Source organism: Anguilla anguilla, chromosome 7 (genome assembly GCF_013347855.1).
Source record: "Anguilla anguilla isolate fAngAng1 chromosome 7, fAngAng1.pri, whole genome shotgun sequence".
In the NCBI taxonomy this organism is placed as follows: Eukaryota; Metazoa; Chordata; class Actinopteri; order Anguilliformes; family Anguillidae; genus Anguilla; species Anguilla anguilla.
Window position 1 is genome coordinate 45,307,076 of NC_049207.1, and position 25,875 is coordinate 45,332,950.

General features: G+C 39.8%; 1 protein-coding gene across 3 annotated transcripts in view; it reads left to right on the plus strand.

Moving 5' to 3' along the window:
* The first annotated feature begins 7,452 nt into the window (after nt 1-7,452).
* ldb2a (LIM domain binding 2a) overlaps nt 7,453-25,875 on the plus strand; it is a 77,218-nt gene continuing 58,795 nt past the window's right edge. For 2 of the 3 annotated variants that reach the window (XM_035426851.1, XM_035426853.1), the window contains exon 1: nt 7,453-7,748. In XM_035426851.1, the coding sequence (XP_035282742.1) occupies nt 7,617-7,748 (132 nt within the window). In that variant the 5' untranslated portion in view covers nt 7,453-7,616. The remainder of the gene's footprint in view (nt 7,749-25,875) is intronic. The other variant, XM_035426854.1, reaches the window with a different exon arrangement.

The window sequence follows — 25,875 nt, forward strand, 5'->3', positions numbered from 1 at the left end:
GATTGATAGGTCTGTGTCTGTATAGTTCATACATGTAATTATACTTTATTTTTGCAACATAATTTTTGCAACAATCAATCAAACATAATGTTTTGTAATTATAAAAGCAGAAGCATGCATTTCCCTCCATTTTGATTTCTATACAGACCAAGCGACAAAAATGCATCAAAAACATGATTAAAATAATAGTGCAAACATGAGAATGTGAAATATATAAAGTACAATCTGAACACATTGCACCAAACATTGGGAATAGTGACAAAAGCCATATAAATAGCTAAATAAACATTTAATTTTTTGAACTACATTTCTATACATGCAGCTGTACTAGGCATTTGTTACATGCACAGATATATACATAGTTCTTGGCAGCCTTTTAAACATTTTTGTCAGTATTAAATAAACAATATCAAAACCAGCTCTACCGGAAAAATATAATTATTTAAACATTATCTAAATATAGATTAAATCCACCTGGTCTTCCCTGGTATTTCGTATAGCCCATAGTGTTGCTTCTGATTCATTTGGGAGACCAGGAATTTTCCTGCAGAGATATTCAAATGCCCAGGATTGAAAATTGGGACATTTACCAGGAAACTCTAAATCTATAATTGGGACTATGACAAGAACGCATTATGTTGAGTTTGTATGTTTGCTCACAGCATTATTGTTTTTTTTTTTCATAGAAAAGACAATAATATAACACAGCAGGTACTGATAGTTCTTGTTATTGTCATTCATCTGGTATGAGTACAGCATGAAAAGGAAACATGAATTTTATCAGGTATAACCGAGTTAATCCACTCAGTAGACATGGAAGAAGCAAGATGCCAACAAATTTACTGGGACTTCACTGGATTGCATTACAGTAACAAGTTTGACACAGGCATAAATTATCCTGTCTCACGTTGATTATAACTCTGTACAGTATAATAACACACAGTATTGTGACTGATGTAGATCCAAGAGAATGATGCTAAATTGTGAGCGCTTGTTTTTTGTTTCAGTACATACATAGCTGAAATTTCCATAGGTAGCGTTGCATAAACTTGTTTCTCAGCTTTTAAGCAATAAGGTGCTGTCAAGGTAGGAATAGTCCTGCTTTCAAATACACACCTTGCCATGTCAGCACCTGCAATCAAAACGCTTATTTACGCTGAGCGATGTCGAAATGTGTACATGGCAATTACTCACTTTACAGGCGTGATGGGGCACAAATTTTCAGCGCACTGCTCCGTGTTCGCCGCATATTAAGAGCAGCAGATGCTTTTAAATGTAAATCTGCAGCAAAAGAGTTTGCGCAGCATGTTACCATAGAAACAGTCCAGAAGAAGCCCGGGAAAAAAAAAGGAGTAAGTCTCAATATGTGTTCTGACCCATTTTGGTCTTTTCTGAGTTTGGTTTCTTCGCCTCTACGTTTCTGGCTCTATAGCAACACGCCGCAGTCTTCATCTTTTTATTGCCTTTAATAAATTAAATGAATGAATGAAAGCTATCAAAGCATGCAGATTTGTCCCTTGTAGCACATATACCCATCGCACTAGATAAATATTAGAGGCCCTGCTCTTCACTGAAGATGGCTTTTGGCAAACAATTTAATTGTGGTAGAAATGTCAAAAGAAAGGTCTCTGCAATATTAGAAATGTAGATTTTAATTGAAAATGTATTAATAGATTTTTTCTAACTTTTTAATTACTCAACTAAGTGCCACAGGCTTTTTTTTGGGGGGGGGGGGGGGGGGGGGGGGAGTGGGGGTGGAGGATCTGTTTTATCAAGACATATCCACTTTCTATTTCTGAGATTTTGATATTTTTTTGCAAAAGTTTAAATACTCAATAATGGCTGTCATGAAGTGTTTCACAATCAGTTATTACACAATAAAAGGAAATGGAAAGCAACTCTCTTTGCCATTTTGGAAATGCACAAGCACAAAATATTGGCAGTGTGGGAACCGTGTGGGGATTGGCACAATAATTAAAATTTGGTTAACTGTCTGCGTCACCAAAAAGGAGACAATAAATGTGGTGTTCTCCCTCCCAGAATAAAACCAGTCTGGTCGCTAAAAACCTTCTGTACCACACGGCCGGCGGTGGCTATGGGCAGGGGTGGGCTCAGCCCAAACGTGCCTCATCCCCGCCCAATCAAAAGTTAAGAAAATAAAAATAAAAATAATAATTTCTCTGATGCCCCCACTTCGACAGCATCCGACGACAGCATCCGCCAGCACCCCACCAACACCTCCACACCCCCCCACCTCCCCACCCCCGGTCAACCGCACTGGGTGACACCAACCCTAGTGACGTCACTGCGCCCAAGTTGCCCACCTATTATTTCTACGAGCCCACCCTAATATAGCAGGCTAAAACCAGCCCTGCTGTACCATCAAGTTGCTTCTGGTTTTCCTGGTAGAAGTAGTCACATTTCTTATTTCGCATTATTTATGATATCAAATCTAAGCGAGCATACTTTTTATTTTTCTTATTTGAAATATATATGTATATATATACTAACTTGCTCGCTTGCTAGTCATTAAGATTCCTGAAAAATATTGCATAATTATACATTTTAAGCCATAGGTCACCATTAACGATAATAACTAAATGGTACTGTCCTATTTACAAGAATAATTATCAAACGGTGGTGTTTTCAATTCTGTGTTTTAAAAAGTTCAAATCTGATTTTAGATATTAGTTTAGAGACAGAAAGGAACAACCGTATTGCTTTTTACAAACTGTATCCACAAACTGTACCTGTTCCAGAACACAATATCTGGGAATCATTTGAACCATGAATATTTATCACTCAAAGAAATGTACGATACGTTAGAATGCAGACAATAGCAGGCACCCGATGTGAAATACCAGGTAGTATCATAGAGGATCTAGGCATGCACTGAAAAATGAATTGCTTCTGAATATCACAGACACCTTTGAACTGAGATCATCAAAATTCCTTTAATTAGAGAAGCATAATTTTGTGATGCATATCTGTTTCAAGCCTTGATTATTTATATCATTGGCCATTTGGAGTGAAACAATGACATGCAAAATGATAGTGGAATTTAGATAAGTAAAACAAGATAATCATGATTTACTAGCAATTATGAATAAAATATGCACCCTAATCACACTTCACTTACTGATGCACTTACCCCAACTACTGCTGAAGGTTAGTGAATTAGGGAATGTTCTTGAATTCTGTTCAGTTCATATGATAACGTTTCATCCAATCACAAATTGACCTGAATCATTGTGGTTCCTCTGTTAAAGTAATGCATTATTGGTATTTTGAATTTTTTAATCAGAGTAAAGATTTGTGGCTACTGTCGCCTAGTAACATCCATCACTTATGTTCAGAAGGACAAAGATTAACATACAAAATTAATATTTCATTCAGATGGCTAGTCCACAGACAAGATCATTTATAATACAAATGTGACAACAGGGACTTGTTTTTTACAAATATAGACTTGGCCTGGGCAAAATGTCTTAAAGACCATTGTTATTAACTAGCAACTGGCTGGCTACCTTTAGTTGTATTCTTCTTTATCAGATGCCTGTTGATTCAACAACAAAACATTGTTAAGTACTAGGCACTGTGATTTTAAATAATATAAATCTACCACATTCCCTGATCTTGATGAGGTTATGCAGGTATGCACTTGGTTAATACTTGGGTGGGAGACAACCTAGGAAAACTAAGTTAGCATTGCAACTAGTAGCCAGTAGGGGCAGTGCCCTAATACAGTGATGGGAACACTGTGCTGTAGGAGATGCTGTCTTTCAGATGGGACATGAATAATCATGTCTGATCATGATCGTTAAAGGTCACGTTGTATCATCGCAAAGATTGGGGGTTCCTGACAAAATGTAAAATCTGCCTCTCTCAACCTGTCACCTCTCATTCCCCATTTTAATTGGCGCAATAATTTACCCTCTCTACACATAAGCTAATGAGTGGTGAATGTTGTGGCACAAAATGGCTGCTGTATATCACCCCCTGGAAAGCTACACATTGGTGCTGGTTGACATGGGTCCCTCCCCCTTCACTGTAAAGAAGGATGGGAATATGAAAAATGAATTCTGATTGCAGTCCATTATTATTATTATTATTATTATTATTATTATTAATTCATTGATACACTTTGTAGTTATGAAAGTATGAAATTACTCTCTACACAGTCTGAATTTGTCCTCCTCATACTGATACAATTGCAATTAAAACAATTGTATTCTCAGGAATCCAGATTGCCCTAATAACATATCAATGCCAATGTATAAATGCCATCAACGTGATTTCTTTCTTTCCCATTCTGTCATTGCTTTAACCAGCTTTTTCCTTCTAAATTTCATTAATTTTTTACATTTTAGACAGCACCTTGAAAACTGATCAACAGAGCACTTTCTCTTGGTTAGTTTTTTTTTTTTTTTTTTAATAACAGGTACAACCTGGATAACATTTCAGGTAAAATGCAAAAGGCAATATTGATTTACACAACCATATTACAGCCATGAGTTATTCTCATTAATGCAATGGTGGCACTATAAGCAGAATTGAAAGAAAACAGAAAAATGATCGAGTCAACTTATCAAATTTTTTATTAGAAGTAATCTGAAAGCAAACATCTGAATGAAATTGCGCTTCTTGAGAAAAGTTGTCCTTATTTTTGAGATTTCATCTCATTATTTTATCTATTTGAACACATGAGAATTATACGAAACATTCCAAAATATGCTGTGGAATTGTTTCCTTAATAATTCATTGTGGTTATAAATAACCAACCAAAAACTAGCACAACATATTTTTCATATTAACTTATTTGTTTTCCCACAACAATGTAGTAAACATTGGCAGTCCTTCAAGTAACACAACACAGAGATATGTTTTAAAGACTAATGTCCCTATACACATATAGACCCCCTCACCAAATGCCGTCTCGATTCTTTCTCAGTGTACTCTTATGATATTTATATTTTGGTTACAAAAATGGTGGAATGTTGCTGTGGAACACATAATAAGTGAGGAATATTCTTTCAGACGAAGAGAGCAAGAGCTTGCTTAATTTGCAGTCAACTTGTTCCCAAGAGATCCCCTGCCTCTCCGCCAGAGTCTGAGATTCGCCGCTCTCCAGTTGAATTTATTAAGAGAAGAAAAAAAAATCAATCCTTCCAAAAGCATTCCTGAAAGCCGAACCTGCTCAGTCTGTTGTGCACAGCTGTGTACATCACTATTGATGAATTATAGCCTATTTCAATGGTCAACCTTACCATTCCAACATGTTTTGGGTCTGAATACACTATGTGCTTTTATAAAGATAGCTAGGCTTACAGGAGTGACTAATCCTTTCTATGATTATTACCATACCTATTTCAGACATGGCTCATTTAGACTGCTACCAATTCAGTGTACGGCTGGTTGACTGAACAAAGTTTTTCCTCCTGTCTGTCTCACCTGTAGTTGTTTGCCATTCATTTCATTTGAAGTCCCACGTTTTTCCACATATAAACACCCTCTATTTTTTTATTTATTTGACAAGCTGCTTCACCGAAACAGCACACACAATGAATGCTGTGCTTGCATCCACCCACACACTTGCTATTCTTGACAAGTGCAACTACATTTTTGGAGCAATTCTGTAAAATACTGCATCATGTATCAATTTAAAGAAATGTATTATTGCAAATTTGATTTATTTTGTTGGCTAATTGCTAGTACTGGAGACAGACAGACAGACAGACAGATAGATAGAGAAACAGACATAGTCCCTTGCTTTACAGTACTCTTGTGTCTCCTTTCCAGACAGATGTCCTTGGATAGGAGTCTGTTTAAATTTGTTGATAATATCTTTTCTTTCTTATTCTTAACTTGCACATATTCTGAGCTGATTATTCAAAATCTTTACAAAACCTTAAAATGGGGTTGCATGGGTGGGGTTGTAGTTTTAGTGTAGTGATACCACCACAGTGCGTTATTGAATCCTGTCATTTCCAGTGCCAAACGTGACACACTTCCCCACAGGGTGCCATTTCAATTGGCTGTAGCATCACCTTGGGAAGGCAGGATTTCAGTCATTTGGACAGCCCTGGTTTACCGGGTCCCTGCACAACCAGCGCATGAAGCGCACCCATCTAACGCAAGGACCATAGAGCTCAGGTGGAGTGCGTGTTCGCCAGAGCTCTCCCATGTCCAAGGAGGGTGGCGTAGCGAAGAGACGCGCCAATGAATACGATCAAGCTATTCAAATTCAGAGCATGGTAAAGCCAACTTAAACACTTCATGCAAACAGCAGAACATATTTCATGTGTCAATGTGAAGCTGGTCCTCTTCGAGCCACAGAACATATGGGCTCGATGGCTAATTTCTACCTTGTGAGAGGCATCATAAAATTAATACGAAGCAGCTGCTCTGCATTCCAGCCAGTGTGTTAAGAGTTAACCAAAATGTAATGATAATTTATAATGTCAATATAAAACTGAACACATAGGATTTCATAATGATGTAAAAATGCATGTGTAAGTACTATACTTTAACTGCAATATTCTTGTGACTCGTACTAGTTTGTGCCATCCGCTCCTCCCTTTTGGTTGTTGTCAAGGCTCCCTGCAATCTGCGAAGCGTGGGAGAACTACAGGGGTGTAGACAGCGGTGACCTCACCCAGTGTAAAGGTCAGTACACCTGAGGTTGATTAGCAATCAGACCAGGTGTTCCTCGTTTTCTTTTTGGATCTTTTGTAAGTGCAACAGACTGTGGTGCCTTTTCTGGGTGAGACTTCCATGGAGCAAACTGGTGTACAAGGATTTTTTACACGGTCTTACCACAAACCTGGAATTGTTTTTGTTTGTTTTTGGGTTCACATTTTCTGTTGATCTCTGTACTTGTTTGTTGCTTGATTTCTGCCTCATATGCCTGCACCTTTTTTTGGCTATCGTGCTTCCAATCCAATCACCGTCTGGAAAGATGACAACCCCTTGTATCGTGAAGGCTATTAAAAAAAAAAAAAAAAAAAAAAAGTTTGAAGGTTTTTTTCCCCAAAATCATTCACATTTTGTTGTCCTTTCTAATGTATCTGACGTAAACGGTGCACGGTTTGTAGTCCATAACGTAAGAGTAGGCCACAACTACAGTTTATTAAGGTATAGTGCCGAAAAACATGAATGGCAAACTCGTTAAGGTTTAAAGAATTTCTCGGCTGGGGGTGGTTGCTGGAGAATAAATTCTGGGGAATAAGTAAGGCTCGCTTCCAGGTTCCAGAAAGCTCCTTCAACATACATCAAATTAAAACCATCTCACCCAGTATCTACTTCTTTCCGCTGAATTATAGTTTTCCATAGAACTGACAGGAAATGACCCTTCAACAAACTGTTGTTCTGGGCGCAATCCGCGCAGCCTGAAGGTATCCAATAATCCCCCCAGCCCCCCTCCCTCGCCTCCCCGTGTTCCTGCCCCTCCCTCTCCCGTTTTTGCCAGTGCAGCTAGCTGCTCCGCTCAACGTGCGCCGAGTGTGACTACAGATATCTGTTCAGTGCTTGCAGTGTATACCGAACATTAGAGTCCATGTGCTCTGTATGGATGTTGAAACCGTGCAGTGTAGCTTGAATAGCGGCAAGCAGACAATATGTCCAGTACACCCCACGATCCGTTCTATTCCTCCCCGTTCGGACCTTTCTACAGAAGGCATTCGCCGTACATCGTACAGCCAGAGTATCGGATCTACGAGATGAATAAACGGCTTCAGTCTCGCACAGAGGTGAGTTCACAGCCGGAGCTGCAGATGTTTATCAAGTGCTGAGTGCGTGGTGTTTGTGCCTGGTCCATTTCATATGGTTGGCAGGCGGCGTTGGTGTGTCACGCGTTTCTCATGTTATCTTGTATGTTTACAGACACTTATTGTCAGCCCGTTCGTTCACATGTAGCAACAAGCCCCAGTGTCTGCTGTTTCCGACATATCAGCGATAGGCTCCCACAATACGTTAATATTCCGAAGCATAACTGTTGTGGAATTTCAGACAACAGTACTGATTTCCACTGATGTAGCCAGTGGACTGCAACCTTACCGTTACCTTATCTAATCTCACACCTACCTCGTTTGGATGGCATCATCATAAATCGCAAACACATGAAAATTGAAATATGCAGGTAACCGATCGCGATCATGTTTAAAACATTTAGATCATAACTAGGACTTGAATGAACGAACACGCAATTGTATCTGCCGTTACTCAAGTAAGTTTATAGAGGTTTGGTTTAGGGTATGCTACAGCTTTCCAAACATTTGTTACGGATGAAAATAGCAGGACAATCAATTGAAAGCAGCGTAGCCCACGTATGAAAAGTCATGCTGAAGTTAGAATTTGATTAAGTGGTAATCATCCGGGTCAGTTTGATATTTGTACTGGTAGGCTACTGTACAGGTAGGCTACTGTTACAGATGCAGTCCTTGCATTATTGCATTGTAAAGTATTGATTCCAATTACTGTATCCTTCGTATAGTCCCTAAATTCTTTTCTTTTTTTTAATAGCCTACATTTGGTATTTGGTATGCTGTAAAACTGTATTTGAATAATGCATGTCAGAATTATCCGTATGAATCTACTCATTCACTTTCAGACTACAATCTTTATTTTAATTATATTCCACCAGATTTCCAAATAATAATCCACAGTTGGTTATATAAAGTAAAACAATGGATTGGAATGGACAAATTCACAACATTTCACTGGCTTTATACATTAATAAACAGGAACGTGTAACATTGTGTAAGAAAAAAAAAGAATCAAGGCCCACCGCCCACCGTCCACAGCCCCCGTCCACAGCCCCCACCAGCACACCCACCCCCTCCAAAAAAAAAAAAAAAAAAAAAACTCAAGCTATAGCAAAAAGAAAAAAAAAACATAGCTTACATGTGTTCAGTCAGGAGTGTAGTGGAAAATGATTAAAATGATTAAATACCCGAGAAAAGGTCATGTTCATGCACATTTTATAATGTTTTGGAACATTTCAGTTAGAAGCCCTGTAATAAATTCTAATAATAATTTATTCATGATAAAATTGAATGTGTTCAGGTCAAGGAGTAGTCAAGGAGTACAGGCCTCTGTGAACAGATTTTCCCACTGGACAAAACTCAGTGCTCCTTCCATTTAAGTGTAAATGCTATGCATAGCACATGGAGATATTGGTGTCTCTGTGTGTATGTATGTTTTCTCGTGTACTAGTTTTATTTTTGTATTTCAAATACCAACTTTTTTAAGTGGATCTCTTAGTGTAAGATTAAAAACTATGATGGACTACCTCTTGCAAGTGAAAATACTAAAAAGAAAGAAAATGGCTTTCTGTTGCATCCATGCAAACCCCTTGATGATTGACTGAAGAGGAGCAATGTCAAGTATGAGAGTACAGAATATATGATATTATTTATCATCATACGGAGTAATAACTGTGTTTGAGTTAGTGGCACTTGTACTTTATAGATCTGAACTCAAATCTGTTGTGTTCCAGTGTGTGATCCTACGTCTTCTTCAGAGAAGGCTAACTGCGGAAGATTTTTCTAAAACATATTGTGTCAGACGCTTGCACTAAACTCGTAAATATAGTGCTGTGTGGTTAGTACTTAGAGGCTTGTAAATCAGCTCACCATTGGGAATTAAAAAGGATGATTTGTCACTCAGTGATGTGACCTGCGATAGAGAGACACAGTCCCAAGTCTGTGGGACTTGAGTAATCCACAAAAGATCTCTATCCAGTTCATTGCCACATTTTACATTATAATGTGCAAACAGACTGCACGGATGTATAGGGATGCATGGGGTATGCATTTACAATCTTAAAATGTCCAAGGGCTATATGTACATAAGAATGGTGAAGGCAGAGATGCACTGGTCCACGTCCACAGGGTATGGGGGCCGCACATTAAAATGTTCAGTGTCAAATCAACTCTTGCAGAGTACATATAGTCCCAATTAGACTCATATGTACTCTGTTAGAGTTGAATTAACACTGGAAATTTGACTGTGAGGAAGTGCTTTTATTTTGTCTCATTTCTTATGCACACTTGTAGATGCACTTGGGAGTATAACTTCTAATGAAGAATTCTGATGACCTATTTTTATTTGGAAATATTTGATTAAAATATAATTGATTAAAATAGCTGAAAAATGAATTTCAGCTCAGAACAGGCTAACAATTGAATGAAAATTATTGAAGCCAGTATTAAAAAATGGTAATAAATATGTTTGAATAACACTAGGGGTGTCCTAGTGTTAATAGATTGACAAATTCCATCCAGGATTTGCTTGCCTGAAGTCATGTTCATGCCTGAATGAGTCTTATGCAGTCTGGGCCTTAAAGCAGAGTGAGATAAACTTCTAATTTTTTGATAAATTCTGTTTAATTTATTTAATCCATTTCAGTACATCTGTGGATAACAGTATCGCCGTCCAGCCACGAACAAATCAATTTATTTTAAATGAATGTTTAAAAAAGAAAGGGATTTACAATGGGTCTTTATGAATAGCTGAGATAACAATGGTTTTTATAGTCAACGGTCGCAAATATGAGTTCACAGTAAATGAGTGTAAACATGTAAAAGGTTTCCGTCTGAGTACCAATCGCACGTCAGGTGGAGGAAGGTTTACTGAGGTACCGTGTACTGTAGCTTTAAGAAAACTGAAGCAATGTTGCAGAGATGCAATGGCAAAACATCATGCATTATTCATGAGGAGTGGTGTAAGCCCCCGAAGACTTCCACTCCCTTATATTTGTTACCAAGGACGCATTAACTCTATGGCACACCAGCTTTTAACCAAAGATTCCTTCTCAAGGAGTTACAGTTCTAAAGAGAATTCATGCAATACATTCAGAAGACAAGATACCATTGTTTATGTACAGTACATAAAGTCTGAGATGTAACTTATATGTTATAGGGTACATTTAGTTGAGAGGGGTTTTACATGAACAAGGGCAAAAATACAACTGATACTGGACAATAGGTTTCTGAGAGAATAAACAAATAACAGCAAAGTTCTATGCAAATGAAACGGCCTAGACCTGGTCACTGATGAGAGAATGGCTGTCAGAAATACAGATGCAATAATATCTTAATTTACTTGTATGCTGTTTAACTAAGTAGTTCAATGATGCACATTAAGCAATTATAGTAGTAACAGCAATAGCAACAGTTTATGTAGATGGAATTGGCACAAAATTGCTGGTCCAAAAGGAGTCGCACAAAAAAATGATTCTTGGCTGTGTTTTGGTGCAGCTCTGTGCTGTATTCTTGTTTTTCTGGGAATATTTTAACAGTGGTATCTCAGGCCTTGCCAACCTTAACAGAAGGGTTTAACCTTAAAAAGGAAGCCAAGAAATAAAGCTGAGCCAAAGGGAAGAGGATTTTTCTTGAAAATCAAAATGGCCACTTTTAGTATATGTATCAAATATTTTTTAGTTAAAATAAAACAAACGTGAAGCAGACACTTCGAAACAAGAAACACATCTGTGTTTCTTATTCTGGCATTGAGAAATATTAAAATGGTAATTTTATAGATTTTAATATCAATATAAAAGTTTAATTAAAAATATTTCACCATATTTCACAATTCAGTTTTATATTGCAAAGTGCTTTCTTCTTATTTTTTTAAATGACCGAAGGGGTGGTGAATTATGCAAGTAGGTTACCTTCTTTCATGTTTAGCTTGCTAGATATAATTTTCTTCCTCAATCATCATTACCACTGCCACCACCATTACATTACAAGCTATTTAACTGTGCTAGCTACTACATACTGATGGCATCGCCACCAATTCTCACTAATGTAACAACATAGTTATGCTTGGGAGGGACTTGTACTGGGCACATACTCCGAAAAGCAAGGCTAGTTAGCAGTACATTCATAAATTTGAACCTGTGTCAAAACATTTTGACCACTGCAGTCATTCATATTCACTTGTAATAAATGATGAGCAAATGAAAAGAAATCTCTGTTGCTGCTTATAGAGTTATCTGATACTAACATTATAGTTAGACAAATGCAGTGTAAGTTAGATAGCCAGTATGTAGCACTGTCTGGCATATTAGCTAAGATCATTTTGCCATTGCCCAATTGGCCAATACATACGACTGCTTACACCAGTGGTATTACTGTTGCTGTAATTTTCTGAATAGGGGTCTTTCTAATGTTGAGTGACTAACAATGGAGTGTTTTTTTTTTCAGGACTCCACATTATGAGTAAATACAAATAAATTACCCAAGTTGGCCATCATTGTTTCTACTGTAAGAATGTACATTTTGAAATGTTTTAATATTAGCTATCAGTAGCTGGACAGACAATCAGTAACAACATTAATTCAATTCATACATTCAAAAATTCAATTTTTTTCCTTATATAAAATTCTGTCTCAAGTTTAAAGTGGGTGAATGTACTCCTCTTGTGAAGCAGCCGCTGCTGACATGCTAAAAGTTCACACATGCTCATGTTTGGCATTATCACCATCCTCAGATCACTTTGCTTCCACTGACATATTTTGTCCATGTCAGAAACCATTATTTGGGTCCCTCAAGGACGAAGCTTCTGTTTTATTCAGGATGTACAACGTCTGCTTCGTCAGACTTTCACCTGGTTCAGGATAGCTTCAAAGCACCTTGGGACATGCCCCCCCCCCCCCCCCCACCCCCCACCTCTCTTCCAGAAACCAGTATCGTCTAGAGAGGAGTTCATTTCACAAGACGGCTGCAAGGGATGTAAAATAAAAATGAATACATATACAGTGTAATGCATACAATTTTTTTCAATAATTAATTTAAAATGACCCCAGCGGGAGTTTTCTCTCTCTCTCGAGTGTGTGGAGTTGCTCGGTGTGCCTCTTGAGCGCCTCGTCGTATCCCTTCTGCGTTCATCTGCGAGGCAGGGGAATTCTTTACACGAGTCATGCAGCGTAGCAGGAGAGCCAGGGCTGTTTGGAGTTGCAGTGATTTCCCTCTGACTGTTACTGGGAGCCTATGGGCAGTTAGCAACAAGTTAGTAGGACCTGATGAATTGAACCCGCTCTAAGTCAAGTCAAGGCCTGAGCCTACGATGGTGGAGCCCGGCTTGCGTTCGTAGCCAGCATCTGTACTGACTGAGCTGCTGGGGATTGTAGTGCCATGGATGTCTGTTTTTTTTTGTATTTCTGCTGACTTTTTGGGGTCCATCTATCCATTCAGTGGTTTTCTGCCAGGCATTGAACCAGTTAACCACATTTTATTTATTAATTTCTGAGCAAAAATAAGTATATTAATATTGTTTCCAAGCATTGTTTCATACAGTGACATGCATCCAATATTCCCTGAATTCTTTTTTTCATTTGGTCAGTGTGACATTTGGGCTGATCAATAGTTATAATTCCCACAAAATACCTTTGAAGATGAGCCCTTCACTGTTCACTATGAGAAGGCCAGAGACAGTGGAAAAGAACTTCTCTCTTCAAGAGGGGGAAAGGGACAAGGTAAATATTACTGCAATATAAAATGGAGGGTAGAGCAGGTATAGTAAATAAACAAAGGAGCAATAGGAAGGGGAACTTGGGTGGTAATGGAAATTAAGCATTTAATATTGGCATTTAAGCTGTATAATGGAAAATGCAGGACTTATATTAGGAAAGGCATTGTGGGTATGTTCCCTTGGCATTTTTCTGACCTGAACACAAGCTGTAGCAGTTGTGAAGCAGTCTTAAGATATGAGCTTAAAATAGGCTCTTTGCAAGATCCATGTTTTTTAGACTGGGGAATTTAGGAAGACCACCATTTACTTTGGTAGTATTTTGAAGGCACCCTTTAACACTCTAATTTAAAGAGCTGTATGGTTGTTCAGTGGTAGATCACTGGGTACAAGGAGAGGGTGAAGGTGCAGACAAAGAAAGAGGTAGTTTGATTATTAAGAGGCTGAACAGTTGTTGCACCGAATGACTTCACTTCCTTCATTGCCATTGAACATTAAGTCATTTGCTGTGAATCTTTCACACGCGTACCATGTGGCATGTGTGTTCAAGCCAAAACGCAGATTATCTGAATGAGGTTCATTAACAATGCTTGTGCTCATTAGAATAATAATAAATTAAGGATTCGTTGTCAAAGTCAGTTTATAAGTCGGTTTAAGGCCAGGTGTAAAGCAGTCTGGAGTCTTCCCTTTCACCAAGGCAGCACCGCGACTGTTAGAAGACGAAGACAAGATCTGAGATCGCCAGCGAATCGCGGAGCCGAGAGGATATTGCAGACGGCGGTTTTCGCTTCCGAGGCTGACTGGAAAACTCATGATTAAATGTTACAAGCTCAGCGTTTTCTCTGCCATCCGCTCCCATCACCTGCCCTGTGGAGGGCTAAAGCTGCGCTCGCTGCTCTCGGCTTCCCAGTGCCCGCTCTTCAGGTGGGCTCCTGCCCCCCCCCTCCCACTTCTCCCCCCCCCCCCCCCCCCCCCGTCTGTTTGTGCGGGGGGCGTTGAAGAAAGAAAGGTTTCGTACCTCATGACACGGTGCCACCTTTACTCCGCACCTCCCGCAGATAATCTTATTACTCCCAAAGCAGTCATTTTCTGTACGATTTAATTCCACGCCTCCTCTCCCCAGGTGATATAAACGTGTACGACAGGGCCTGCTGTCGCAACTCCCGTTCTTAGTGAATTTCTCTTTTCTCAAACGTGCAGCTTTCTGCGCTCTCCCCCACTTCTTCAATTAGCCTTCTCTTTGCCGTGTATATTTTTGCAGCACTCTGGAAGGTATGGTACGTTATAGGGCAGGCTCTTCAATTATTACAACCAGCATTAATCTTGCAATTAACCGCTTTACCCAAGATACGTAATTGGGAGAATTGATTCTGCTTTGCACAGCCTAGTCGTGAAATATCGGGGAATGTTCAGTTGCAGGTTATCACGAATCAATCTATGAGGATTATATATTATTATTATATTTATTATATTTGTTGTTGTTGTAATTAAATTTATTTGTGTGTATGAATATGCACGTTATGTTTTAATATCAGGTTTGACACCTGAGCTGCAGATTGTGTTTCCGCATCACGGAGAGTGTGATGCTGCTACTATGGAGGGCGTGGAGGCATTGGCGCCTGGCTGGATGCAAATAAAGAGCTGATTAACATTCTGAGGAGGAGCCTCTGTGTGAGCTCATTAGCATAGATCTCATTAATATTCAGTGGGAGAGCTGGCTTTAAACATCATGCCATGAAGAGAATAATCAATGATAAAGAAGAGGGGGGGGAAAATGGTTGGGCCTTGTAAAAAAAAAAAACAGATTCATTTCAGATTGGACATAATGTGTGTATCCACTGACTATATAAATTATCAAGCATGTTCATGCCAAATCCTTCTTCAGAAAGATCGGTAATGGAGTTTATTGAGAGTGACTCATCAAAAACTTGTCTGAAACTAACCAGTGTACCTCATTTGGAATTTTTTCATTTAATTAGCAGAAGAATTACTCTGTAACAGCAAAAAATTATGTTAAGCATACATTGTCAATAAAACATCAATGAACAACCTTTATCTGTAATTAGGAATTCATTAGCATCAACACTTCAGAAATGATTTAATGTCACCCGAACTGCATAGAGGAAAATTATACATGAGATTAGTATCACAGGACTCCAGTGAACTCCACCAAGACTCGCAGGAAAACAAGGAAGTGTGACACAACCCCTCATTTAAAGGGATAGTGGACAGCATTCTGATTTTGGCCAGTTTATGGTCACTTTCCCAACAACTTAATGTCTTTGCTGACTCTTTACACTGCATGCATCAGCACTTCTAAATACCTACATTCCTTTGGCCATTTGGTCACTTGTTTCAATGCTGTCAGCACTTCCATTTGTTTACGGGGTTTTAATTCAGTTTTTTTTATTTGTATAGTTATTGTCACAAAGTGGCTTTAGAGGAAAATTTGTTTTCCTGTACAGTTTACAGCCGTGAAATACTGTCCGCATTATCCGCAGTATGATGATATAAATGTGATACCTTCAATTTGTTCATTTGTGATTCAAAATTTTACTTCAGTAATGTGCATGAATGTATCAATAGGGATTCAGTTCCACTAATGTTACTGTAATTCTTTGTGGTGGTTATGATTCTTTGACCAAATTTCCATCTGTTAGAGTGAGATAGTGTTCAGTATGATTTATTGTATATCCAAAACTTAATACTGATTTTGAACTCAGTTGCTCATAATTCATAGGCCCTGGCGATGAAAGAGCCTCTTTTTCATCTAGTCCTCTGATTCTTGCCCCCTCCAATGATTTAGATTTGTGTTTGTTTTAATGTTCACTAACATACCTATCAGCATGTATAATTGTCCAGATTATTGCCCTCTACCTCTTGCCGATATAATTTGTAGTCTCAGAGGTGTGACTTTTTATATGGGCCATACATTGGGAATTGTCATGTGCAATTTAGAATTGTTCCAGGTTGTCTTAGCATTCATTTATTTTCACTTTCCTGGTGTTTTAATTTGTTCTGTTCTTCACAAGCACTGTTTTGTGAGCTGGTTTTAACAATTCATTGGTAAGTGCTTGCATTTATTGTGAATGATTGTTGATTGAACAAAGGCCTTTATCATACTCCTTTTGTATAATCGTTTACTTTAGAGATTATGTAGATGGTAAATGGACTGCATTTATATAGCGCTTTTATCCAAAGCGCTTTACAATTGATCATCCACCAGAGCAGTTAGGGGTTAGGTGTCTTGCTCAGGGACACTTCGACACGCCCAGTGCGGGGATCGAACCGGCAACCCTCCGACTGCCAGACAACCGCTCTTACCTCCTGAGCTATGTCGCCCCTTAGAATGTAGAATGTCACTCTTTCTTCTCACAAAAAGTGAATTCATGACAAGACACCCCGCCTATTGCAAATGTCTCGACATGTAAAGTGTCATTTCTTTAAATTTAAATTTCTTTGACTTCATCTCAGGCGTATACCTCCTGTCAGCATGTGCGTACTTCTCAAGCTCTCCCCCCCCAAGTTGTTTGTTGTGTTGTTGTTGTTGCTGTTGCTGCTGCTTTTCTGTACTCTTTCCCTCTAATAGTGTGTTCATCGCGCGCTGTAATCTTCCACTCGCACACCACTGGCCATGGCTTACTGAAAATGGATTTCTGAGATGCAATATTCATGTTCGTTCCTGTTTGGTTGTAAACAGTTTTCTTGGCGCTGGCGTTGCAGACGATTGCATTAGCGGCAGTGCACTTACTACAGATCGATAAGCGGTGTATCAAATCCCGGTCAGATGGAGGATGTTGCAGGGCAGAGCATGATTCGACACATTAGACTGAAAAAAAAAAAATTAAAAAAATACAAACAATGAGGCACGGGGCTGGCCGTCAGGAAACTGGGACAATACTCCCACCTTTTTCCTGCAAATTTCCCATAGTTCCTTCCAGGGTACAGTGCTGTGCTGATAACAGATAAGGGAGATGGTCGTATTCCATTTACGTCTTGTTTTGTCATCCTGTGTATCAGGAATAACGTATTGTGTGTGAACTTTTTGGGCACGGAGGCTCTTTACTTGAACACGCCTTTGGCACAACCAGGCTTTTTCAGGGCAAAATTGTACACGCATGCGAATAACCTAATGTGTGATGTTCTGTACACCTTAAGTTTATGAGAAATCAAAATGATATATTTTTAAAATAACAAAAGAAAACAAAGTCGCCTAAATCAACAATCAAGTATGTTTACTTCCCGCTATAGGAGTATTGAGTCATTTGAAGACCATGTGTTGTGCTTAATTAACATGGAATTTACATTTTAACCAATCAGTGGCAGTCACTGTTTAATTGGCTACCAATCAGTAAATTTGAAGTGAATATCTGTAACAAATGGACACACCACATTGGACCTTCAGCATTCATGTTTAGAAATGACATTTAACACCAGAACAAATTGTTATCATTTAACTATTCAAATTTCCTAAACTGTGCCTTCATCTGTCTTAATGTGGCTTAATGAAAGCTTCAAATGCAAGAAAAGAGCCTGCACCGGGATTTTAATAATTAATATTGCAGTCTGTACTTACGTACAGCCCAGGTTCAGTGAATTATAATAGGTGAGGTCATCTGGACCTGTCCTTCCAATCTGGAAAGTTCTGATGCTTTCAATGGACAGAAGAATGCGAGGAGTGATTCAACCTGTATGAGTCTGACTGTGAATGTGTGTCTGGAGAGAGGAGAGGAGTCTGTAGCCCCTAGAGGATTTGGCTTACACTTCCTTTATATGACAGGAAGATTTCGCATTAAAGAAGTAAATATTGCAATGATGAATGGATTCCTATTTTATTGTAATTTCTAACTTTTAGAGTGGCATGATTTATATGGTTTAATCCTTGGCTTTTTCATTTTTATTAATTTATTTCTTTATGGAAGGACAAGGCCACCGAGTCTTCCGAAAAGTGCACAGCTGCGATCATTTATCCTTTACTGTCACCTTAGCGGTCTTATTTAGGAGATTGTCAAGTGTGCTGTAGGCGTCTAATTCCATTTGAAAATGTTGTTCTTTCATTAGCTGCCGTAGCTCAGGCGTGCGCTCCCCGTTTGACAGTTAGAGAAAAGGAGCGGGGCTCGCCGTTTAAACTGGCGTTTAAATACTCTCCGCGGTTCGTTTATCGGCATCAAAGTCTCACCTTGACAGTTCCTTTCGTGCTTTTTAAATGAGGGAGCGCGGGAGCGAGCGAATCGTTCGCGGGGAGCGCCTGACGGACTGATCCTCCTGTTAATCGGTATCGGATGACAGGGGCGTCAGCCCGCGCCGCGCTCCGCTAATCTGTTTTCGCGTCAGACGTCCGGACCGTAAAGCCTCTCCGTGCGAGGGTGGTCTTCGGGAGTTGTCATTGTGGCCGATCAACAAACCACTGACCACTCACTCAAACGCCACCTTTTGAGCTAGATTAAGAGATGCGTTGAATGTGTTGTTCGCTAGCCTTTGGGGTGATTTTTATTTTGTTTTTATTTTATAAGGGACTGTACAGCTGATAAGTGAAATGGGTGATCTATAATGGCAAATGGTGCCCATAAATGTCTTGACATTTAAAAGAAGATCTTAATTTTACCTTCAAAATAAACCATATTCTGCCTGAATTAAATAAATGTTTGTCCTTAACTTTGACTTAAAATATGTACAGGTGTTCATTTGTTCTCCTCAGAAGCTTATTTATTTGGTTCAGATTGCTTAGTGCTGAACACACCAACATGGGTTTGTCAAAGTTGATCCAATCTAGGAAATTAAAGGTACAGTTCATGCAGAGCACAGTGTACATACTGTAAGTGTGCCTCAGTACCTTGAGAATGGATTAAGACTGTTTCATTTATATTTTTGTTTGTTTATTCTGTATTGTTTAAGTGATGACATACTTAAATTTAAAATGGTATTAAGTAGCCAATTTTGTTTCTTGATTGAATTGCTCCTAAAATAAGCAACATAAGAACACTCTTACCTGACGTAAGTAGCTCTGTAATTCTAGTAACATGGAATTTTGGCATTCAAAATGGTAAGCTACTAGACTAAGAAACTAAAATGGTATGATTTGTATAGTTTAATCCTCGTTGATTCTTTCGAAAAGTACACAATAATGAGCATTTATCATTTATTACAATTTTCGCTGTATTATTTGGGGGATTGTGCCCTAAATAGACTTTGAGATTTGAATTAATCTGGATAGATGTGTAAAAAAAATTATTTCATCGTAAGCAAGCATTAGTATTTTTGTAGAAGTCAAGTTAAAAAAAGCTTTTATTGTCACTTTGTCTAATTAATTCCGAGCTAAGATGATAAGGAAGGTAATTAAAACGGAAAAACAATAACAAGGAGAAAAATGAGTTCACCTCGGCTTGCATTATCCAGTATCTGATTACAGAGCTCACGCTAAAGGATTTATTATCATTTTTCTTGTTTTAATAACTTTAATATTTTGTATATTTGTTGCACTGAAATATCATCTGCTGCAATGCAGATGTGTGCAGTCACTTTTTGTGTTGTGGGTGACAGTACTGTTTCGGAGAAGGTTAATCAATCCTGGCCCCACAGGTCAGTCACAAACACAAGCTTTCATAGAGTGCACAACTGTCATTCTGAAATGAGTTGTAATTATTGTTAATTATCATTTTATGTATTCTTTACTTTACATTTATTTAGCTTATTTACATTCGTCAATGTATTGTTTTTATTTATTTATTTAGTTATTTATTTGATGGTGGGTGCATTGGGTAGGGTTGACTGAGTAGAGTGGAGTTAGAAGTAAGTTAGAGGGCAGTTTGTTGTTAAGTAGATTAAAGTAAAGACAATAAGACGATAGTAAACACAATAAATCCTATTAAGGTAGTGAAAGGTAATGAAAATAGTTCCCTTTGAAGTTCAAATTATAGCAGGCTTACACTGCTGTCTTGTTTCTTATGTAGTTTCAGCCTGTAATGTGGTGCCATTTATTAGCTGCTCCAATGGCCTACTCAATGCACAAGGAAAACACAGGAACAGATCTACAGTTCTCAAATGACTAAAGTTATGTACACCGGCAAAGCAAATTTAATTATTTGTGCACCAGCCCCCCTAAACCACCCCCCCCCCCCCCCAACAGCACCTCACCTCAACCCCGAAAGTAGGGTTAAACTCTATGACAGGGACAAAAATAAGTTTCAGGTAGGCCATTATTCCTACCTGCTGCTACTTCTGGCCAATCACAAGGCCCACAAAACAAAACACTGGACCATAGAGGTGATGTGATGTCATTTCCCTTGCACATAATGCTTTTGAAAATGGCAGTTAGACCCGATGACATATCATTTACTGCCAGGGTTGCAGAGTCACCATTGCGGTGCTTGGATGCTTGAATCTAACATGTACAAATACGTATTATGTTTGGAGGTCTCCAGAGGAAAGAAAGAAAGAAAGGCAGAGGTGTAATAAAGAGGAGAGAAGGCAAACATTTTGAACAGGCAGAACTCTCTGAACAGGAAAATTCGAACGGAGCCACTGCAGACGCTATGAACGGGGAGGCTGAAGCGTGTGGGATATCGAGTGCCCTTTGCCTCCGTCTGAAAGTGGCGCAAACAAGATGAAAGTCGGGAAAATGTTCCTTTTGACTAAGAGCTTAATTGCCGAGCCTTAATGTCAGGTAATGCACCGTACATGAAAATGCTGTTGCCTTTTGAAGTGTTGGCTTTGTCGAATGGGGGCACGTCACCAGAAGCAGAATGTGAGCAGTTTTTAATGTTTTTAATTTTGATGTTTTCTGTAACCTTGAGGGAAAGCCAAGCAGGGCTTAGCACCAGCTCCAGCTTCCCCCACGATGAATTGGTTTTTCTTTTTTAATAATTTTGTGAGAATTACTGTATGTATGATTTTTCACAAAAAATATTTGTCATCAATGTCAATATTTTAGTGTGGAATAAGTGCTTTTTTTGGAGAATTAACTAGGCAAACATAGGTGTTTTTTCATTACAACAAGCCCCGAGCATATGCGTATTTTGACCAATATAGTGCATACAGTGTCACTTGCAGAAGTACAGCTGTGTCAAAGCATCTTATTGAGATAATTACCCGCACAATGGTGCATGCCAGCTGCTGTGTAATGACTCTGAGGTACGTTGGCGTCTGTCTGTACACAACCTAACATTTAAAAAAATCTTTTTTAGCATCCTATCGATTGAGGGGCAAAGAACAACCCCTCCCCCAACAAAAACACGCACGCCCACTCACGCGTGCGCGCACACGCACGCACCTGCGCGCACACACGCGTACGCGCACACAGAACCCGACAGATACGCCCCCTCGCGCGCGACGGGGCGAAAGAAAACTCCCCGGACGGGGCGCTTGGGACCTGTCAGTCTGGACTTATTGACACTGAGCACAGTAGCTAATTTAGTCCTCAGCGAGCGCGCTGTCGTCTGGAAGGAGCCGCAGTTATTTACTCCGAAGCTACAGCCCGGAGTCCCTCAAATCCCGTGGATTCAACATAAATCCTTTCAGCTGTCTCGCTGTGATCCTTATGAGAACAGGCATTGACACATTTATAAATCCCTTTGACAAGGGCGATATGTAAAAATCAATATCACTTTATCAGCCCGGCACCACGGACGAGGCGTTCTAGTTTACCTGAGGTCCCAGATTGCGGCAATTTGCCGTGGTTTGGTTCACAGACCGTTTCGACCGTGCCTGTTACATATTGACCACATTAGATAGCATTTTTCTGAAGGAAGTGCGGAATCAATTAAGGAAAACGCGCAGGATTTGACATGCTTTGCCTGCTGTATAAGAGGATAATGGGTTTTAAAGGAATCAACCCTGTAAAGGAGTATTGAACACAAACTATTCATACTTTTTTAATACTTCTGTCTGTTTATTCTTTGGAATTAATCTGAAAATTGTTCTTGCGTCTTTAGCATTTTGATTGAGATAAAAACAATTAGCAAGTGATTAGGCAAAATGAGTTTGCTGTCTTGCAGATAACTGAAGAGCACCCACTAACCGTCTTACGCAGTAGGAAATAGGCCTGAATATCTTCCTCACATCATTTTGTTTGGTTCTCTTTAAACATACATACATTAGCCTTTTTCTGCTTTATTGAAAATAGGTAAAAATTATTTGCCCTTAGTAAGCTCTCTGTTCTCTGGGAGGTTATACCTGTGTTATTTGATGTTTGTCCAAAGCATCTAGTCACCTTGAAAGGTAAATACCCCAATAATACTCCGAGACTAAATTACAGACTAATTCTCCCCCCGGGCTGAGAATGAATTGTTTGTTTAGCCGAATAAAAATGAGGGTGTACATCTTACGGAGCCTCCGTCCTCTTCGTCGTCTGTCTTAATGCTCGCACGACAGAACTGGGCCTTGGAAAATATGTTTCTGCGCGGCTATAGATAGGCATTGGCAGAGCTACTGCCGACGGTAATCGCCCCTGTCAGGATACGGTATACGAGTTGTTCTCTGTGCCATGGGTCTTGTCTGGAAGGTAATGATTAGAAAATCAGGGTAAGCTGTCATGCCAATAACGGAACGGCAACAAATTTAACTGCCTCGTGACCTTTTTTCAATCTGAAAGGCCTATATGGGGAGCAAATATATACGTGGATGTCACTTGATTTAAAGTATCAACGTCAGATTTTACTTCTATGCAAAACTGTATGATTGAATCCCTGAGAGAACCTGGCCTGGCCAGGACTGGATTGGCACTGAGAGTTACTGAAGCTCTTATGGGAAACGCAGGCCAGGATTGGACTGGTGCTGAAAGTTACTGAAGCTCTTATGGTAAACACAGGCCAGGATTGGACTGGTGCTAAAAGTTACTGAAGCTCTTATGGGAAGTGCAGGCCAGGACTGGTCTGGTGCTCAGAGTTACTGAAGCTCTTATGGGAAACGCAGGCCAGGATTGGACTGGTGCAGAGTTACTGAAGCTCTTATGGGAAACGCAGGCCAGGATTGGACTGGTGAGTAGAGTTACTGAAGCTCTTATGGTAAACACAGGCCAGGTTTGGGCTGGTGCTCAGAGTTACTGAAGCTCTTATGGTAAACACTGGCCAGGATTGGACTAGTGAGTAGAGTTACTGAAGCTCTTATGGTAAACAAAGATTATACTGGAAGTGAGTTATTTTCTGCCTGAGGGATTTCCCTAAAGCCGGACGGAAGGGACGCTGCTGTATGTCACAAAGTGCAGGCATCCTCTTCCTGGAAGTTGGATTGTTTTCAGAGCTTTTGTTTTCAATGCATTGTTAGTTCATATATATGCCAAATGAAGTAGGCAAATTTAGTGAAGGGTCCCTAAAGGTTTGACTGTAGAACTTGCCACCTTTACAATTTCTTTACTCTCAGGTTTTGGGGGAATTGGTCTCCAAAAAAAAAAAACCCTATGATCATGTTTGACCCCTTGCCTTAGTCTATGACCTTAATTTCACAACTTTAAGAGAATGTGTGTGATTTTCTGTCTAAGAGTAGCTGCAGAGAGGTGTGTTTGTGCATGCCTACGTTTGTGTGCGTGTGTGTGTGTGTGTGTGCATGTGAGTGTGCGTGTGTGTGTGTGTGTGTGTGTGTGTGTGTGTGTACGCACGAGGGAGTGCAGAGAGAGCTGAACGCTGACATTCGGGAACACAGGTCAGCTACTGAAACAAGCTGATCTGAGCCAGCAGTGTAAACGGGCTGACCCCAGCATCAGAAATGTTCCTCTCTGATGAAATCCAAGCGTGCAGCCATGCTGCAGTGTAGACTTAACACCTGATAAAACAAAGCCTTTGGATTTTCAGGTGTGTAATAGAACAAAGGTCAATCAAGTGATTTTTTTTTACGACATAGTGAATTGACCAAACATTTAAGAAACAGCATTCTTCAGTGACACTCAGTGTGCACTATTTTAAAAAGTGACAGGCATTATAATCCTGTGAAATAATTACATCTGTGCAAAGACATGTTTTTTACATCTTTGCACCGTAGTTTACTTTCTGTGAACTAGTTTTTCTGCATGAGCTGGGCAATAATGTAATTGGAGAAAAAAATGCTGCTTCTAGGTCACTGCTGTTGACTGCTTTATTCCGCAGATAAAAACATGTCCCCGTGCCCCACTAACATCTGTGAATTCACCCATTATGACACAAATTCAAGAGCCAGCCTTTCCGCCAAACCGCCAAAACCTCCTAATCCCGTCCGAACGTGATGAATGTACGCATCTAATAGATTGAAATTATAATAAATTCCGGGCGCAATTTTCATAAAATGTTTCTCGTTTCGTTAGCAAAACTGCGACCGAGAAACGATCATAAATTATTATCGGAGGAGCGTCGTTAAGAGCGTGGCGCGCGGTGGCGGGGGTGGGGGCGGGGGGGTTTAAGATGCCGATTGACCCCCGCACGCGGCTGATTTCACCCCACACCCCCCCCCCCCCCGAGTGCCGTGGAAGCGTCGGATTATCCGGAGAGGTCGCGTAGGCTGAAGAGTCCCTACGCAGTGCTTAACTGTGGCCCTCAAGCACAGACTTATCCAGTCGGGTCACACTCAGACCGTGCGTGGCTGTTGCGGTCAGTTATCCAGCGCTGGTGTCCTGCTGCGCTGGACAGTTAATGCTTCAGAAATGGCGCCACATTCCTGGCTTCCATTCTTCGGCGTCGGCTGTGCTGCATTTCTAGCATTTTCCGTCGACGTCTCGTCCCTACGTGCATGTTGCCTTTTTTCCATTGGTCGTTGCTCTTTTTTTAATCACACGTGAGCCATATTTGATGACCCACTCAGAATTGTCATTGAACCTGATTCTTCGGTGCCATTTGTAGTTTCAGCAGTGTTTGGTGCATTTGCTCCATCTAAGAATTGATCAACTGCCTGTCAGATTGATTTACTTTCTATGAAACAAAATTTGCATTCAAGAAAGCAGAAGATCTTACCTGGCAAACCCTTATGATAAAACTGAGGCAATCGTATTATGTGTGGCTACTGCAGAACTTGTGAACAGTACATTTCACTGAGTGTGTTGAAATAGGTATAGCGGTGTTGCAGACGTAGATTAACAGCTCAAACATACTGAACATGAGGACAATGTGGCCTGAATTCAATCAATATCTGTCAATAACTTTGTATCTAGTAATTGTAGTCCAGAATAGCTTTTCAGCAGAAACACAGTTCTGGAAGAGTGCTCACCAAAATGAATCAAAAGCAGTTTTTTGCCCTGAAAAAGGTGTTAGTGGTACATTTATGTGTATATCATATGTAAAGACAAATGCTGATTGACTCCACAATGTCATTTCTTGAGGCGCTCATGCTAATAGGCGGCCGTCTGAAGCGCCTCCATTAGATAGCTTGTTGTGGCGGAGTTTCCATTGTTGGCGCTGCCGTCCCGCTGAACGTGACTCCTTGGCCCGTGTGTGTCGCGCGCAGATA